We start from the raw sequence: 16,849 nt of genomic DNA, 5'->3' as shown, positions 1-16,849 counted from the left end.
GCCACGACATGCTTCGTAGAATTCATGAGGGACATCTTGGTATTGAAAAATGCAAGAGAAGAGCTAGACAAGCTGTTTTCTGGCCTGGAATTAATGTGCACATTGAGAAATACATCAATCAGTGTGACATCTGTCTAAGTCATCATTATAAACTGGCCAAAGAACCTATGATGATAGGTGCTCATCCTACTGAACCGTGGCAAAAAGTAGGAACTGATCTTTTCCAGTTGAATGGTAAGGATTATCTGGTGGTTATCGATTATTATTCCAATTATCCTGAAGTTGAACAGCTCCATCATACAACATCGAATGGCATGATTCAACGCATGAAAAGCATCTTTGCAAGGCATGGAATTCCTCATATTGTGCAAAGTGACAATGGTCCTCAGTACACTAGTTTTGAATTCAAACTGTTTGCGGAACAGTACGGTTTTAAACATACTACTTCAAGCCCACTTTATCCAAAGGCAAATGGTAAAGCAGAAAAAGGGGTACAAATTGTAAAAAGACTTATGAAAAAAGCTGCAGCAAGCAGGTCTGATATCAATCTGTCTCTTCTGAGTTACCGTTCTTCTCCACTCTGTTGTGGATTATCTCCTGGGGAGTTATTGATGAACCGAAAACTGCGTGATACACTGCCAAAAGTATCCCTGAAAACAGAAAACAACAGTCTATTATTGAAAGAGATGCAACATCTTAAAGAGAAACAGAAAGAATATTATGACAAGGGAGCTCGACATCTGAAACCTCTTTCTGAACAAGATACTGTTAGAATTGCGGAGCCTAATGGATGGAAAAGGAAAGCTACAATCCTAAAAGAGGTAAATCCGAGATCATATCTGGTTCAAACAGAAGATGGCCAGAAATTGCGGAGAAATCGACAGAGCTTGCTTAAGACTGCAGAGAAATGTCCTCCTGTTGATGAGCCAAACCTGTCTGCAGAACTGCAGTCTTGTGAAATGCCCTCTGTTGATCTGCAACGTCATGAAATGCTATCTCCAGGTACGTTTAATTCTGCAGAAGAAATTCAGGAACTCGAGTTATCGGTACCAAAGACTGACATGCCTCTTTTACAGAGAACTAATCGAGTTCGAAAAGCTCCTGTTCGAATGGACTTATGAAATGAACTGATTGTACGTTTTTTACAGTTGGGCTGATGTGAATTATTAGTAATTGTGAATCTAATGTGTTAAAAAAAAAAAAAAAAAAAAAAAAAGGAAAAGAGATGTAATGAGTATCTATTGTGATGAGTACTGATTTATGCCTGTAGGTGGCAGTAATGTATTGTATAAAATGAAGTGCATTCCCTAGAGGAAGTGTTGGTAATGGAGACATGCTTTGTGTGCCACATGGAATAAAGACGCCAGTACCATCTATTCTTTATATCTTTATTTGTTGTCTCTGGAACAACACAAGAACTGCTCTGAGAGTCACGTCATGACCGTTTGAGTAAAATTAGCGTCACATCCACATACACAGAACTGTAAAGGTACGTCAACCCGTCAAAATAAAAGTCCTGTTTTAGACAAGTATTTGCCAGAGATGTATTCCTATTGTTCAGCAGAATGTACATAGCCTACTACTTAAAAAAAATCTAACTTTTTTTTTTAAGGTTTAATCACACAAAATGTCTTCCATGTTTTATTTTAATAGTAAATCCCCATTGTTTACCAAAAAGTTAAGTTTGCTTAATTTTCATAAATTAAAATATAAATTAAATTAATGTTTTGTGTTTAATGTGCATCTCAGAAATTGCTTTATTTAAAACCTCAACTGAATGGCACTTAAATGCACTTAATTCATCTGTCAAACTTTATTGTCATTGTTCACAGTATAAGTACAGACAGAGAAACAATGGATAATAATTAAATGTTTATTTTTGATGTATGCATTGCATTCTATGCATTTAAAAAAAAAAAAAAAAATGAAGATTTTCTAAAAAAGGAAACTTAGTTGTTCATTTTAAGAGACCCAGGAGTCTTATTTTCTCTTGCATAATTAATATTAATAAGCAAAAACACATTTTATCCGATTACTCGATTATTCGATGGAATTTTTGGTAGAATACTCGATTACTACAAAATTTGATAGCTACAGCCCTAGATGAAAGTGGCATAGCAAATAGCATGCTATACTATTCCACCGTGATAATATATTTACCAAATGGGGGTTAGGAAAACCACACAATAAATTCCGTGCATCAAACATTAGCTTGGGATGTTTTAAGCATTGGTAGTGAAAGCAGCTGCCTGCATCCCTTCCCTTCTAATATCAAAATATGGAAATGCTAACATATCTTAAATTTTTCGGTAAACTTTATAATAAGTAAAAATACTGTTTGCTAATAGTTAAATGACAATTAACTCAAGATTAATTAACTATCAATTTACCATCTATTAATGATTGTTATTACAAAGTGTCTACCATCTAACTTAGTTAGCAACTATGGTTTTGGGAAATGCACCGCTGAGCTGTTAATAGTGACCTCTTTCAATATGCTAACAGTGTAATGGTAAAACGTACCTCACAGGTAATTTCAGATTTTTGTTTTTCAATTATTTCCCAGCTACACCATCAACTTCATCCTCAACATCAACAGATGCATCACTTCTCAGTGCTGATGTTTCCTCTATAGCACAAGGTACCACAAGCTCTATAATTATAGCTGATATCCTGCACAGCCCAGAGTTTAAACTGATAAGTGTGTGCTGTCATATTATTAGAAAACAAAAACAGTGCAAATCACTATTGAATTCCAACCAAACTATTTTTTCAAGCAGTATTTGCACTGTAAACCTTTTTTTATTTATATATAGTGTGGTTGAACTTAAACTGTATGGCTATGCTGTGGTTCCTGTAGGCTTTGCGTGCATGCGGGGGTCGGGGGGCCTCTATGTCCATTTTGCTTGGAGTCCCCAAATTCCTTCAAACGGCCCTGCACACGGCTGGATCCCCTCTCTGCGACAGAGCTCTCTCCAGTGTGCAGCAGTGTCATCCAGCTCCTTCCATTCCTGATACACCAGACAACAGACACACTCTGCCTGCAGACCTCACTGACAGAGGAACAACGATTGTCTATCAGTTCTAATCCTGTTGGAAAATCCAGCTGTGAAATACGGTTGCTGCTTTTTAGCTGGTCCAAGCTGTGGTAATTTTCTACTTAATAAAGGCATAAGACAAAAAGTCTTCTGAAGATGTATTTTCTTGCAAGAAAATGGTCAGATGTCCTGCAGATTGGCTGCAGAGTGTGACAAAAAGAGATAAGTTTACTCAGCATTTATACCCTAATCAAATCCGGATGCTTTTATCGTATCCAATCATACTGCGTATTCAACAAATGTGTCAATGTAAATCATCTTACTGTGTCCCCTAGATGCATACCTTAGTATTTAATGCAAATTAAATGTCTAAGAAGGTACAGGTCCAAATTAAGTTGTTTTGCACACTCACACATCAAAAAAATGTCCTGTTATCTCTCAGCTCTTCGAAAACTCAAGTTTGTTAATAAGGCATCAGAAGAGGAAAATGACACTCTTGAATAGAATAAAGCAAATACAACTAATAATAATGATTACATTTCATCCTCACTGGTCATCTGCTACCATCTGGTTTTATCAGCTGGTTCATTGCTGCTCTGCTATCTTAGACCAGCAAGCTACCATATTTTAAAACGCAGGGACCATCTTAAAATGGATTTTCCAGCAGGAGAACAATTCATTTCTGTATTATGCTATGGCTGGTCCAGAACTATGCAACTTACATCTGATCTGGTTTCAAAGTCACTCAACGCAACAGAAATTCTTGTTGTTTGATACATTTCTCTTTTAGGTGAAACTTTGTGCATCTGGACCAATGCTCAAGTTGCTCAGAGCTTAATTCCTGCCCATTTCTCCTGCATTCAACATGTTGATTATGAGAACAGATTGTTTTACCTCAATGATTTTGGCTTCTCAGTGTAAATGTTACCATATCCTATAGAATGAATAACAGTAGGCTAAAGCATGTTAGATTTTGCTGACATATTGAATGCCAAAAATGTTAGATCAATTCCCCAGATTTAGTTCTGACTCCATGATCTGTTTGGTCTTTTATCAAAAACCCAGTCAGCAGAGCTTTATCTGATACCCATAACTTGTTAACAGCAAATCCAGCCTGATACACCAAATCAGTGTTTTTTCTGGTTTAGACTGTAGCTATCGAATATTGTAGTAATCGAGTATTCTACAAAAAATTCCATCGGTTAATCGAGTAATCAGATAAAATGTGTTTTTGCTTAATTAAAGTGCAATATTAATTTTGCAAGAGAAAATAAGACCCCTGGGTCTCTTAAAATGAACAACTTAGTTTCCTTTTTTAGAATTTTTTATCTAATTTTTAAATGCATAGAATGTAATGCATACATCAAAAATAAACATATAATTATTGTTTCTCTGTCTGTGCTTGTACTGTGAACAATGACAATAAAGTTGACAGATGAATTAAGTGCATTTTAGTGCCATTCAATTGGGGTTTTAAATAAAGCATTTTCTGAGATGCACATTAAACACATAAAAAATTATTTTATCTTTTAATTATTGAAAATTAAGCAAACTTAACTTTTTGGTAAACAAAGGGGATTTACTATTAAAAATAAAACATGGAAAAAATGTTGTGTGGCGTCACTTTGACAGCGAATAACTTTACATCTGAGGCGTTTAAAGACTCAGTTTGTCCATTATTTATTTCTAAAGATACACGACAATTTATAAAGGGCTCCATTACCTTCTATGTTACATTATGGCCCCGTAGAAACAGTTTTTGTAAAAATAGGCTAACGATTGCGTCATAACCACGCGACTCTCTGTCGCATTACCGTACAGACAAGAGGAGAAGCTCGCAGGCAATTAACTTAATATGGCGTACTGGCGTTACATTTTAAAATACTATACACAATAATTAATCAGAATATTTACTCCTGCTCACTCACGCCAAAGAACTCCCAGCTCAAGCTCGCCATCTCTGCAAGATTAACGTAAATAAACGAAGAAGTGCTTCTGCTCCATTCATTAACACAGACACGCAGAACATGCAGGATTCATATTTAAATAGACTGTTCCGCCTTAATATTTACAGATATTATTCCATATCGTGATTTGATGCAAGTGCAATTACATATTTTTCCCAAAATTTGGAAAATTCCGCGTTAAAAATTTCGTTTTTATGAATGGATTCCGCGATTCCCTCCGCGTTTTCTGCATCGTGGAAATCATAGGGCCCTAGTTGTGGTATGCCAGCTCTCTTGCAATGGACATACATTTGCCCGAGCCCTCAAATCAAAACTGCTGACTCCATGCAGTTTGCTATTTCGGACGCAGCGCTTGTGTCTCCTTCCGCTTTGTGGGTCACGTAAACGCGTTGTGTCACATTAAAAAAATCATTTCAAAAGAACCTGACGTGAGATTTAAACTAAATTAAAAGAGGCTTCGAGGCAGAGGAATTTGCCTCGATAATTTTTTGTAATCGAGTTACTCGAGAAATCGTTTCAGCCCTATTCTGGTTTAATCAAAACTGAGAAAGCCAGAGAAGATCAGAAGCAGGAGATAAATTAAAAACAGTGGTAAAAATGAGCAGAATGCATTGAATAATCTTAGTTAAGCTTTGACTATTAGTTTAATTACAGAGGATTAACTGGACTATCAGTATTAGTTCCTTCACTTGACAGTTGACACCACCTCTCATTGTTCCACTGTTGAGAAAAAACTTTCTCAGGCTGAAGGATACTGATGGGGTTTTTCTTCTGATTAAGCAACTCTACACTGATCTGATACTCACTTCCACCATCAGAGTGTACAGTATACCTGCACCAGCAAAGACTTCAAATCAACCTATTTACAAATAGTGTGATTACTGTATTTCAAAATGACAATATGCCGTTCAGAGCTGTTCACGTACTCAGACTCTGAATTATGTGTACGGCAAATCTATCAACATATATATATCATTGCTCTCTTGTTGATTTTGATTGCTTCCATTGTGCTCATTTGTAAGTCACATTGGATAAAAGCGTCTTCTAAATGACTAAATGTATATGTAAATATATAGTGTCTAAACAATTTTGTGGCAGTCAGGACATTTGTACAGTATTTGTGGCTCTCAGACATTCCCAGTTTACAAGCTTTTATAATGAGTTGATGATGTTTTACAAGTTGGAATCTCATAATTACAGTAATTACAACATGTGGGGAAATGTATTTTCATGTGAGAACATAATTTGTAGCTAACACTGGTTAGGCTATGTGTTCTTAATGACAAATTTAATTTCTGTCTTGTGCATAAAATCACATACCATATTTGCAGATTCGTTCACTAAAATTAACTATATTTGCTATCTCCCATAGCATAAAAGTTCTATTTAAATATGAATATATAACAGAGTGAGCACAAGGCACATGTGACCCAAGTGGACAGGTCTTTCACACAAAAAAAATAATAATAATAAATTGAGAGTTTGAATGCTCTGTTATTCTGATATGAAGTTGCAGTTGATCCATGAAAGCAGCACCGTAGCCTTCTTTCTTCAAATAAATCAGCTGTTGCTTCAAACACAACCTGAGGAACAAGGTTGATGTGTGATTCATATGTGGATTGGCTTGATGATTAATATATTTTCATATTGTAATATCAACTGAATTGAATGGGCTCAAAACTTTCTTGATGGATCTAAAATATCCGATGTACACCTTGGTTTTCTGGAAATTTACATCTGTTTTCATGTGCAGCCCAGCAATTATCTAGGGGGATGGGGGCTATAGGCCTGAATGTTATTGAGTTTAGACTGACCGAACTGTATAGTTCAGTTGAGAAAAGGTATCCTTGGCCAAGTGTGCTCCTAATATGTTCAGAACTTCCTGGCCATACTTCCATTATAATGTATATTTCTTGGCTTGTGTACCACACATATATAATCAATATTTCATTGGATGAATCACTGCACCACCCTTTGCAATGCACCATTGTATGGATGTAATAATAAACTATGAAGAAGTTGTGAACAGCCATTGAACACTTTTGAGGAAATATCTGTTTTTGGCTTACAGTCAGGGTTAGGTGCTTCTAAACCCTTGTGAATCAGCTATCATTTCCCACTGATTTAAGGAATAAATTATGTGTAGGGTTATGGGTTTAGGGTTAGGGATTGATGCTGATCCAGGAACATGTCTTACTTGCCCCAGCCCTGGTTGGAAAGATTTTTGTACTTGAAAGCATGAGATACGTACCATCGTCTGCTTTAACAATCGACTGATTGTTGTCAGCTCAGCGTCGCTTGTAGACTTTTAAGCTAGTGTGGGAATCCAGGTTCTGGTATCGTGGATCAGACCGCTACGTTTTGCTGCTTCCTCACGATAAACCTGAGATGACGGGAAATGTCATATGGAAAGTAAACTCGACGTTGGCATGAAGTCGATAACAGTAGAGACTGCCTTTGATGACACATTTAAAAAACTAATATGTTATGCGTTAGTCATTCTAAATTGAGGATGTCCTGAGACTGGTTTCCTGAGTCAAACATGCAGTAAGCTGTGAAAATAAAACAAAAAAAAGAAAAAAACATTCATTGACATTGGAACAGAATCGCTGCCATGAAGAGAGAAAGTACAAAGACTTTAGAATTAAGTGTTTGAAATTAACTAAAAAAAACAAACAATGGCAGTGAATAAGCTATATTTGTTTGACTGGACTTCCGGTTTTCCATTTGCCTAGTCGAACAGTTATTTACCAAAGAGAAAAATAATGCATTTGTTTTACTAAAATTGCGAAACTTGTTCTGGGTTCCTCGGTTCTGGGTATCCTCAGCCACGCCCACTCTACAACAAGTATAAGAGGCTGTAGGGAACTATAACTGGCAACTCTTCGAAAACTGAACGATGGCCAACAATAGCAGCAGTGTACTGGAAAAACAAACAGACGACAACATCTGTGCCACGGAAAATGACGGCAATCAACCGGTATGAAATTTATTGAGAAATCTTTAAAAACCGCAGGTTTTGATGATGTAAATGTCAGTATAGAGGAACCTCTGAAAAAGATGTTGCGAATTTAAAACAATCAGCATTTGAGAACAGACTAATGCTTTATTTCTCGTTTTAACGTTGAAATATAGCATCATTCACAAAATCGTTCACATGAGAATTTGATGCTTACGTATTGATCTTGTGCAGAAAATACCAGGCATCCCTTTATCCAGGAAACTGTGCTATGCGATTGGAGGAATGCCTTATCAAATGACTGCCAACGCCAAGGGCTTTTTCATGCAGATCTTTTTACTGGATGTTGTGAAGGTAAGTAAGAAAAGACCCAAGTTGGGGCCTTAAGCAACTGTCAGTGGTGACCATATACCAAAACATCTAAAATACTTTATGAACAGTTTCACACCAGCCTTTAATGAACTTGGTATCACATTAAATATATACCCAATGGATAAAATATGTTTAATCTGTATGAGCAAATAGGCTTTGTTATGTACATTGACCTTAAGTTTTAAAGAAAGTATATATTAGGGAAAAAACGTTAAAAACCCCATCAAAAACCCATACATTTTGATAATGATCCAGGAAACCACTCTGCTCAACTTTAATATTAGTGTTATTTGCAATGAAATGGACAGATGACTTACATTATGATTTGCTGGCTTTTTAACGGCGTAAATGTGTTGCAAAATATTCTTTTGAACTTAATATGATGCAATCTGCTGTGCAATCACTTAACTGAGCTTCACTTTCCATTAAAATATAACCAGGAATATGGTAGTTTTTACAAACAATGAGACAATAAAATATTTGTATAATATCCTGATCAAGTTTTTCTCCTGGTCTTATTTGCTTGCAATTGCATTGGTTATTTCGACAGGGCTGGTAAATGAAGGTTGAAGCATCAAACCCTGTGCATTCACTTTCATCGTGGACTGTTTGATCGCTGTTTCCAAAAACTAAGAACAGCTGAGCATTTATATTATATTATTATTTTTGTAAAATGCTTAAGGCTCTATCGTGATCCGGCATAACTCTTCCTGAATTTGCAAGTTATATAATATGCACTGTTAGCGCAGGAAGTGAAATGAACATGTGAAGGGTCCTGTGAAAGAAGGTAATACATTGTAAACTTTTAACAGCTTAATTATTGAATATCTAACTGCATTTTTCAAACTACAAAATAATTTCTGAAACAACAATGGGGCACAGTGAGTTTTTAAGATTAATTTTTCCATATGTCTGTTATAGATGGGAGCTTTCTCTGCATCCATCATTCTCTTTCTCGGTCGTGCTTGGGATGCTATTACGGATCCTCTGATTGGATATGCTGTGAGCAAGAGTGGCCGGACCAGAATTGGCAAACTTATTCCTTGGTGAGTGTACTGGTTTACATCAGACTGGGTGTATAGCACTTCCTCAACTCTGTTTTAGATATTTCACAGTTTGACCATAGGCTGCAGCTCATGTTACCGGTTTTGAGCACATATACTATAATATAATGCACTCTGATAGATTCTTTTAAAAATGCAGAATCTGCTAAATTGTGTGTCGCATGTCTGCTCTGTGCTCAACTTCGCTCTTTATGTAGGATTGTGTTCACAATGCCACTTGGGGTCCTATCATACGTTATGCTCTGGTATACCCCACAGGACACCATGTCCTCTGGCTTCAGTTTCGGCTGGTACTTCACATGGTGCTCTCTGTTTGACACCTTCATGAGTGTAAGACCACATTTACCATTATCTACCAACTGTATTAACTGCTGTTGTACAGATTTAGAATGCAAAGAAATTGATGTTCGGCTGTTAAGGACATTTCCTGCATGGGGGATGTTTAAATGTTTTTTTGGAACAGAATATTCAATACTACACTAGAATGCACATTCAGCATACATTACAAACAAATATACAGTGTCTCTATGATACCCAACTCATCATCATAGCAAACTTTACTCCAACATTTTATATAGTACTCACCACTGTAGTTTTCAGACAACTGTTTGCTTATATAAAATGATATGTGATTCATCAACAGACTCTAAAGCAGTTCTCCCTGTCTCTATCTTGTTCAGTGCTACCATGTGCCATATTCTTCCCTAAACATGTTTCTGGGGGGGAATCAGAAGGATCGTGATTCAGCAACTGGTTACAGTAAGAAAATTTAGCCGCAAGCCTAAATAAATTATTAGGTTAAAGAAATGCCATGTATCTTATGTTCAATGATTTTATGTTTTTACTGCAAAGTCGGCAGAGTTTGATGAAACAGCTTACAAAATTAAACACGGGTTACAAAAAAGACAACTGAAAATAATTATAGAAAAGATTCCAGCCATACACACTGATGCAAGATTGCAATTAAAAGTGTAAAATATCAGTATTGCATCTATCCTGTGCTTTCTCTCTGTTCATCATCTATCCTAACCTGAGTTTGATCGGGCCCAAGGGGCCCTTGTCTGATCTGTATATTACTTAAAAAAAAACAATTAAAATATAACTTAGAAAAATTTACAAAGGAAAAGAATAATAACGTAAAATAAAACTCTGAATGTTGGCTGGACAAATTCTTGTTTGAAAAAAGTTACAAAGCTAGGACATTTGAAGGTTTTTCAGACAGAGAGAACAATAGGTTTCTGTTATCCATGATGATAAACTTATCATCATCACCCCATCATTTTTTTATTTTTATTTCTAAGCCAGAGATAGGGGAAATAGAGAGCATTGGACATACAGGACATAACCTTAACTGAGATCTGTTTCCTATATAAAAAATAAATGTCAAGGGCTCTGTTCTCTCTCACGATACAGGAATGGGCATGGAAGTGTTCGCTACACTGGCTGGAGCTGCCATTCAGGGTCAGATAGTGGGGGTGCACCATGCCAAGAGGACACAAGTCTGCAGTTTACAGAACGACACGGAAGGGCCTTCTTGGAACCACACTGATTCGCTGGATGAAATGTCTGTCACTCTACAGAATACAGTGAGGCACTGAGAACATCCCATTAAAGGAACACTCCACTTTTTAAAGATAATAGGCTTATTTTCTTACTCCCCTAAAGTTAAACAGTTGAGTTTTACCATTTTCGACTCTATTCAGCCGATCTCCGGGTCTGGCAGTAGCACTTTAAGCTTAGCTTAGCATAGATAATTTAATCTGATTAGACCGTTAGCTTCTTGCTCAAAAATTACCAAAGAGTTTCTATATTTTTTCCAATTGAAAAAATTGACTCCTCTGTAGTTACATCGTGTACTAAGACTGACAGAAAATAATAAGTTGTGATTACAGCAGGCGCAGTAATGTTATGGGCCTGAAAATAGTCCCCAGCTATTTTGTGTAGTTGCCGTGATAGCAGAGTTGCTTTACTCACTCTTCATTTTCCGTCGATCTTAGTACACGATGTAACAACATAAGAGTCAACTTTTAAATAGAAACTCTTTGGTCATTTTTGAGCGAGATGCTAACAGTCTAATCAGATTCAATGATCTATGCTAAGCTAAAAGTGCTACCAGCAGATCGGCTGAATGGATTCGAAAATGGTAAACTCAACTCTTTTACTCTAGGGGAGTTTGAAAATTTGCCTATTTTTTTTTTTTTTTAAAGTGGAGTATTCCTTTAATGCATATGTGGAATTTGTTTAGATATTGCTTTTGAAATGGAAAGTATTCAAGCAAAGCTTTAGCTGAATATACATTGTGACTTGTCTTCTAATTTCTACAGAGAAAAGCGTATTTGACTGGAGCATTAGTATTAGGAATGCTGTACTTTCTGTGCTGCCTCGTCCTCTTTCTTGGTGTGAAGGAGCAGTTGGGTACGTCCAAATGAGTTAACATGAGTTAAAATGCTAACATCTGTTGTCAGGTGTACCACATGTTCTTTCAGCCTTTGCTAATTGTGCATCAGGAATTTTTAAAAGCATACGTAAACTGTCTGGCCAAAAGAAGTTGCTGTTTGAATTTAATACAAATACTTACATATTAATGTTTGGATATTTATTGCAGTGATTTTTGGCATGTTAAATGATTGTTTTTCATTTCTTAAACAACCATGCCAGAAGACATATTCCAGACACCAGATTCCAGAATGTCAGTTTCAAATTTCTCATGGGTTCAGTGAGCATGAGGAATCATTTTCATGTACGAATTGGCCTCCACAGTGTCCTGACCATAACCTCATTGAAAGTCTTGGGGATTTTGGAAGAATTTACAGGGTGGTTTGCCTCAGGGTCAGATAGTGGGAGTGCCAGGATGAATGCACACAGCAATTAAATCCAAACAAAATATTAGAATGTACAACTTTTTTGGCCAGGCAATATCTTTTGGCCCATTGACTTGAGTGACTTCTAGACTAATATAATGATTTGCATATGTCTACTTCTCACTTCAGCTCCTCTGAGTAAACTGGACCGCATAAATGTCTCCTATCTAACTGGAATGAAGATGGTGGTGGGACACACTCCATATGTGCGGCTTGTATTTGGCTTCCTGTTTGCTTCAGTAGCCTTCCAGGTAAGCCATTTTCTGTTGAAATTACACAAATATTTTGATGATTGTTAAACATCAAAATGCCTAAAGAGCATGTTTGTATTGCCTAGAAAGATGCCCAAGTGTGTGTATGATAGTTTTGACATTAGTCACACAGTGGATTTAATATTTGTTACAGATGGCTCAGGGGAATTTCGCCCTCTTCTGTACTCACGCAGCGAATATGGGAGCATATTTCCAGCATCTTGTTCTTGTATTACTGGTGAGGGATCCATTATTTTAAAGGGTATTGTAAGAAGTACTACAAGGAGCTATTTCTACTTGATCCGATCTATAAAAATTACTTTTCATAACCTTATGTAGCCAGGTTCCCTGAGTATTTAAAAAAATAAATCATATATTTTTAATTTTAATTATTGTAATTTATTATTTTGTATATTTTATGACAAAGCACATTATAATATATTCATTTAATTTGCATAATTATATTAAAGCACAACATGAAACATATTTAAACACTCTCACATTTAGGTTACAAATTAATTTTAAAATGTGAATACCATTAACTTTCAGTTATGTAGAATAATATTTTTAATAATCTTCTCTTGTGCAGACATCAGCTACAATATCCATCCCAATGTGGCAGGCAATGCTGGTCAAAAAAGGCAAGAAGACCACCATATTCATCGGCCTATCAGTGAGCACCACTCCTTGTTTTTAGTAACAATATTTATGGCTGCACAGAGAGGAAATATTACAACTACAATTTATATTTGTTTGTAAAGTTAATGTTAAATTTAGCCCATCGCCATATCTTTAGTATATATATATATATATATATATATATATATATATATATATATATATATATATATATATATATATATATATATATATATATATATATATATATATATATATTATTATTATTATTATTTTATTTTTTTCTGAAAGTTTCCACTTTTTTTGTCCTTCTTTCTCCTCTTCTCTACAGGTTTATATCCCAGCTCTAATTGTGATATCCCTAGTGAAAAGTAATCTGCCCATCTTTATTATTATGTCCATGGTAGCTGGCACAAGCCTGGCAGCCCTCTTTCTACTCCCTTGGTAATTTCATTCTCATGTTATCTCCTTTTTACTGCTAAAGCTCTCACACCAACACTTACTCCACCCAATGTTTTCCTCATGCATTACTGAAACATTACACAAACTCAGATGGTGGTCAGCTGGGAATTAGTTTTAACAACAGAACTGCTGCTCACTATTTTCTTTTAAAATTTGGACCATTCTCTGTAAACTCTAGAGATGATTATGCAATGAAAATTCCTGTTGATCAGTAGTTTCTGAAATAAACCAGCCCGTCTGGCACCAACAACCAATACCACATTCAATGTCACCTAAATCACCTTTTTTTCCCCATTCTTCTGCTTGGTTTGAGGTTCAGCAAATCATTGTGACCATGTCTAAAAGTCATGCATTGAGTTGCTGCCATGTGATTGGCTGGTTATATTTTTGCATTAATGAGCAGTTAAATAGGTGTACCTAATAAAGTGGATGGTAATTCTCTCTCTCTCTCTCTCTCTAAAAATATATATGCTGTCAAACAATTAATCGCGATTAATCACATCCAAAATAAAAGTTTTTGTTTACATAGTATATGTGTGTGTACTGTATATATTTATTATTTATATATAAATACACACACATGCATGTGTGTGTATATATACACAGTACACACACAAATATTAGGTAAACAAACTTTTATTTTGAGTGCTATTAATCGAAATTGACAGCAGTAATATAGTACTAATATAGTATATATATATGAAACATGTATGACGTGTATACTGTAAAACCAAGTTGTTGATTTATTTTAGGTCAATGTTGCCAGATGTAGTGGATGACTTCAAAGTCAAGAACCCATCATGCCATGATCTAGAACCATTGTTTTACTCCTGCTACGTTTTCTTCAACAAATTTGGAGGAGGCATGTCTGTTGGAGTCTCTACTTTGGTATTATAGTAAGAGCTTCCTCCAATCAGATTTTCACGTCTGTGCACCACATCCCTTTTTGGATTCCATTACAGCTTCATGTGATGCTCTTCTTCCCTAACTCTTCAGTTTTGCAGGATACAAGCCTGGTGCTTGTAAACACAATCCAGAGGTCATATACTCGCTGCGGATGCTCTTCGCTCCTGTGCCAATCTGCCTGCTGCTCATCAGCTTGGTCATATTTTACTTCTATCCCATCAATGAAGAGCGGAGACAGAAAATCCAAGAAGCATTAAGGAAAGCAGGGTATGTGTTTCAAGATTGAAGGTCCTGATCCACCTGAAGGTGTTTATTCAGTTCAGTCGTGACATTAATGTATTCTAAAGAATTTAAAAAACATATGGGACAGAAGCAAATGCTCGCATCAAAAAGAGCGTGCTGTTGTTGGGTTTTTTTTTTTTTTACTGGTCTGTCACCACAACTTCCTCTATTACAGAAGCAATTTCTTATACACTGAAGGCCAAGAACCATTTTACTTCTATGATAATGAAAGTCGAGTATATTTATTTTCAGAGATGTCTTCATGTTCTCACACTGTGTTTATGTTTTGCATGAAATGCTTGACAAGCTGCAATAGCTGTGTTAACTTTTCCATCATCTTGTCATACACAGGACAGAGACCGGCTTGAAAGGAGAAGAAGAAATAAGCCTATGAAGTAATGAGTGGCTTCACTATTTTTGTAACACTGCTGAACTGTTGATCATGAACATGCTCTGTTTTAAACTCAGTGTAAAGGAATTTTATTGTGCGTTGTGAATATTTTTCAATCCTGCTCTAGGGGACCCCAAACTTATTTAGCAGTCTCACTAATCATACACACTTATTTCAGGTTAGGGAGAGCTCTACTAAAGAGATGAATAAAAGAGATATCAAACACGTGCATTAATGTGGGGACTTAAGCACTAGAATTGAGGAATATTACTGCACTTAAAGGTGCATTGTGTAATTTTTGCACCATATACAAACAATCCTGCCTCAAACCCATATTAAGCTGATGTTGCCAAACGTGTCAAAAGTTTTTATATCAACCAGTGAATAAATTGCTTACTGATAACTGCCTCTGCATATTAATGTTTTTTTTTTAATTGCTTACAAACTAAGCCTATATCCACAAGATGCCAGAGCTTTCTCTATCCATTTTTTCCCCCTTGTCTCAAGAAATATCTGCATACACGCACATGAAACTGACACAAAACGATGTAGTATACATGCCAGACCAGTATGTGGCACTGTAATTCTGCCACAGAGTCTCTTCTTATCCCAATAGCAACCATTAACTTAAGTGATCTAAATGTATTTATCTGTATTTATTAATTCTGTGGAAGGCATAGGACCGAGAAATGTTCGTCCAATCAAAATGCTCGGTTCAAGTGTTTTAATTGGCTTTCCTACCTGCCTGTCAATTTATGTATTATCATACCTCTGCGCACCCGGGACACGCAGACAGAATAGAGGTGGGCGATACCAAATACATATAGGGTCAGTATCGCCGATACCGATACCAATACGATACTTTTTACTTAAAAAAAATAAAACTTGTGTAGGGGAGTGCAGTAGGTCTGTCATTATTTCTGAGGTGGATGAATGATCAATTATTTAGGCAATATTTTTTATTAATGTAGCCTATTGAAGTCCAAAAAATTATTAGTTATTAGGCACTGTAGAATTAATTCTTTACAGGCTTTAAAAAAAAGAAAAAATAAAGAACAAAAAAATCTCTCCCTTTTTCTGGTTTTAAAAGCAAATGAAATAAAGTGCACCCAATTATTACTGAAAAACAAAAAAAGAACAAATATACCTGTGCAATTACATTCCCTGAGCCCCCCTTCTGGACTTCAATGTGCTATCAGCTTCGCTCACTCTGTTCGCTGCTCCTCGGCGCGTTGTGTCAGTGAGTCACGTGACGACACAACAACGAATCACAGCAGAGCAGCAGAAGGGGAAGGAGTAGCAAAGTGGACCAGGATGTGAAAACAGCGTTTGCTTAGGATTGTAGAGGTAGAAGATACGAGCAAAGTATAATGAACGTAGATGAGAGATATTTAAATTAAAATATCGATTCAATTACAATTACAATTGTATCGATCTGATACCAATACCAGTGTTGGGATCGATACTATCGATATTTAGATCGATCCGCCCACCCCTTAGCGCATTCACGCACGCTTTGCAGACAGATTGAAAATGGGATCTTACTTCCTGATATTGTACTACTTTTAATGTTTTCTTACTGGTTAATGACACATGATGTTGCCCAGCGGTTCCCTGGTTGTGCGTTAAGGGGGCGTGGCGTTGGACGGCGATTGCA

The 16,849-nt window shown here is 36.2% G+C and overlaps 1 protein-coding gene across 2 annotated transcripts; it reads left to right on the top strand.

The window, feature by feature from the left end:
• The first annotated feature begins 7,825 nt into the window (after positions 1-7,825).
• LOC128011595 (sodium-dependent lysophosphatidylcholine symporter 1-like) lies at positions 7,826-15,600 on the top strand. Of its 2 annotated transcripts, XM_052594192.1 has the most exons (14): positions 7,826-7,985; positions 8,199-8,318; positions 9,258-9,382; positions 9,598-9,730; positions 10,081-10,159; positions 10,814-10,986; positions 11,725-11,815; positions 12,391-12,512; positions 12,667-12,750; positions 13,102-13,185; positions 13,483-13,595; positions 14,366-14,509; positions 14,610-14,786; positions 15,153-15,600. In XM_052594192.1, exons 1-14 carry the CDS (start codon positions 7,905-7,907, stop codon positions 15,193-15,195), a joined length of 1,569 nt encoding a protein of 522 aa, XP_052450152.1. In that variant the 5' UTR covers positions 7,826-7,904; the 3' UTR covers positions 15,196-15,600. The 2 variants fall into 2 exon arrangements, with proteins under 2 accessions (XP_052450152.1, XP_052450153.1); XM_052594193.1 differs by lacking the exon at positions 15,153-15,600 and having other exon boundaries at positions 14,366-14,501; positions 14,610-14,780.
• Positions 15,601-16,849: the final 1,249 nt, after the last annotated feature.

Source organism: Carassius gibelio, chromosome B23 (genome assembly GCF_023724105.1).
Source record: "Carassius gibelio isolate Cgi1373 ecotype wild population from Czech Republic chromosome B23, carGib1.2-hapl.c, whole genome shotgun sequence".
Classification (NCBI taxonomy): domain Eukaryota; kingdom Metazoa; phylum Chordata; class Actinopteri; order Cypriniformes; family Cyprinidae; genus Carassius; species Carassius gibelio.
Note: the sequence above shows the minus strand (reverse complement) of the source record. Positions and strands in the feature narration are given on the sequence as shown.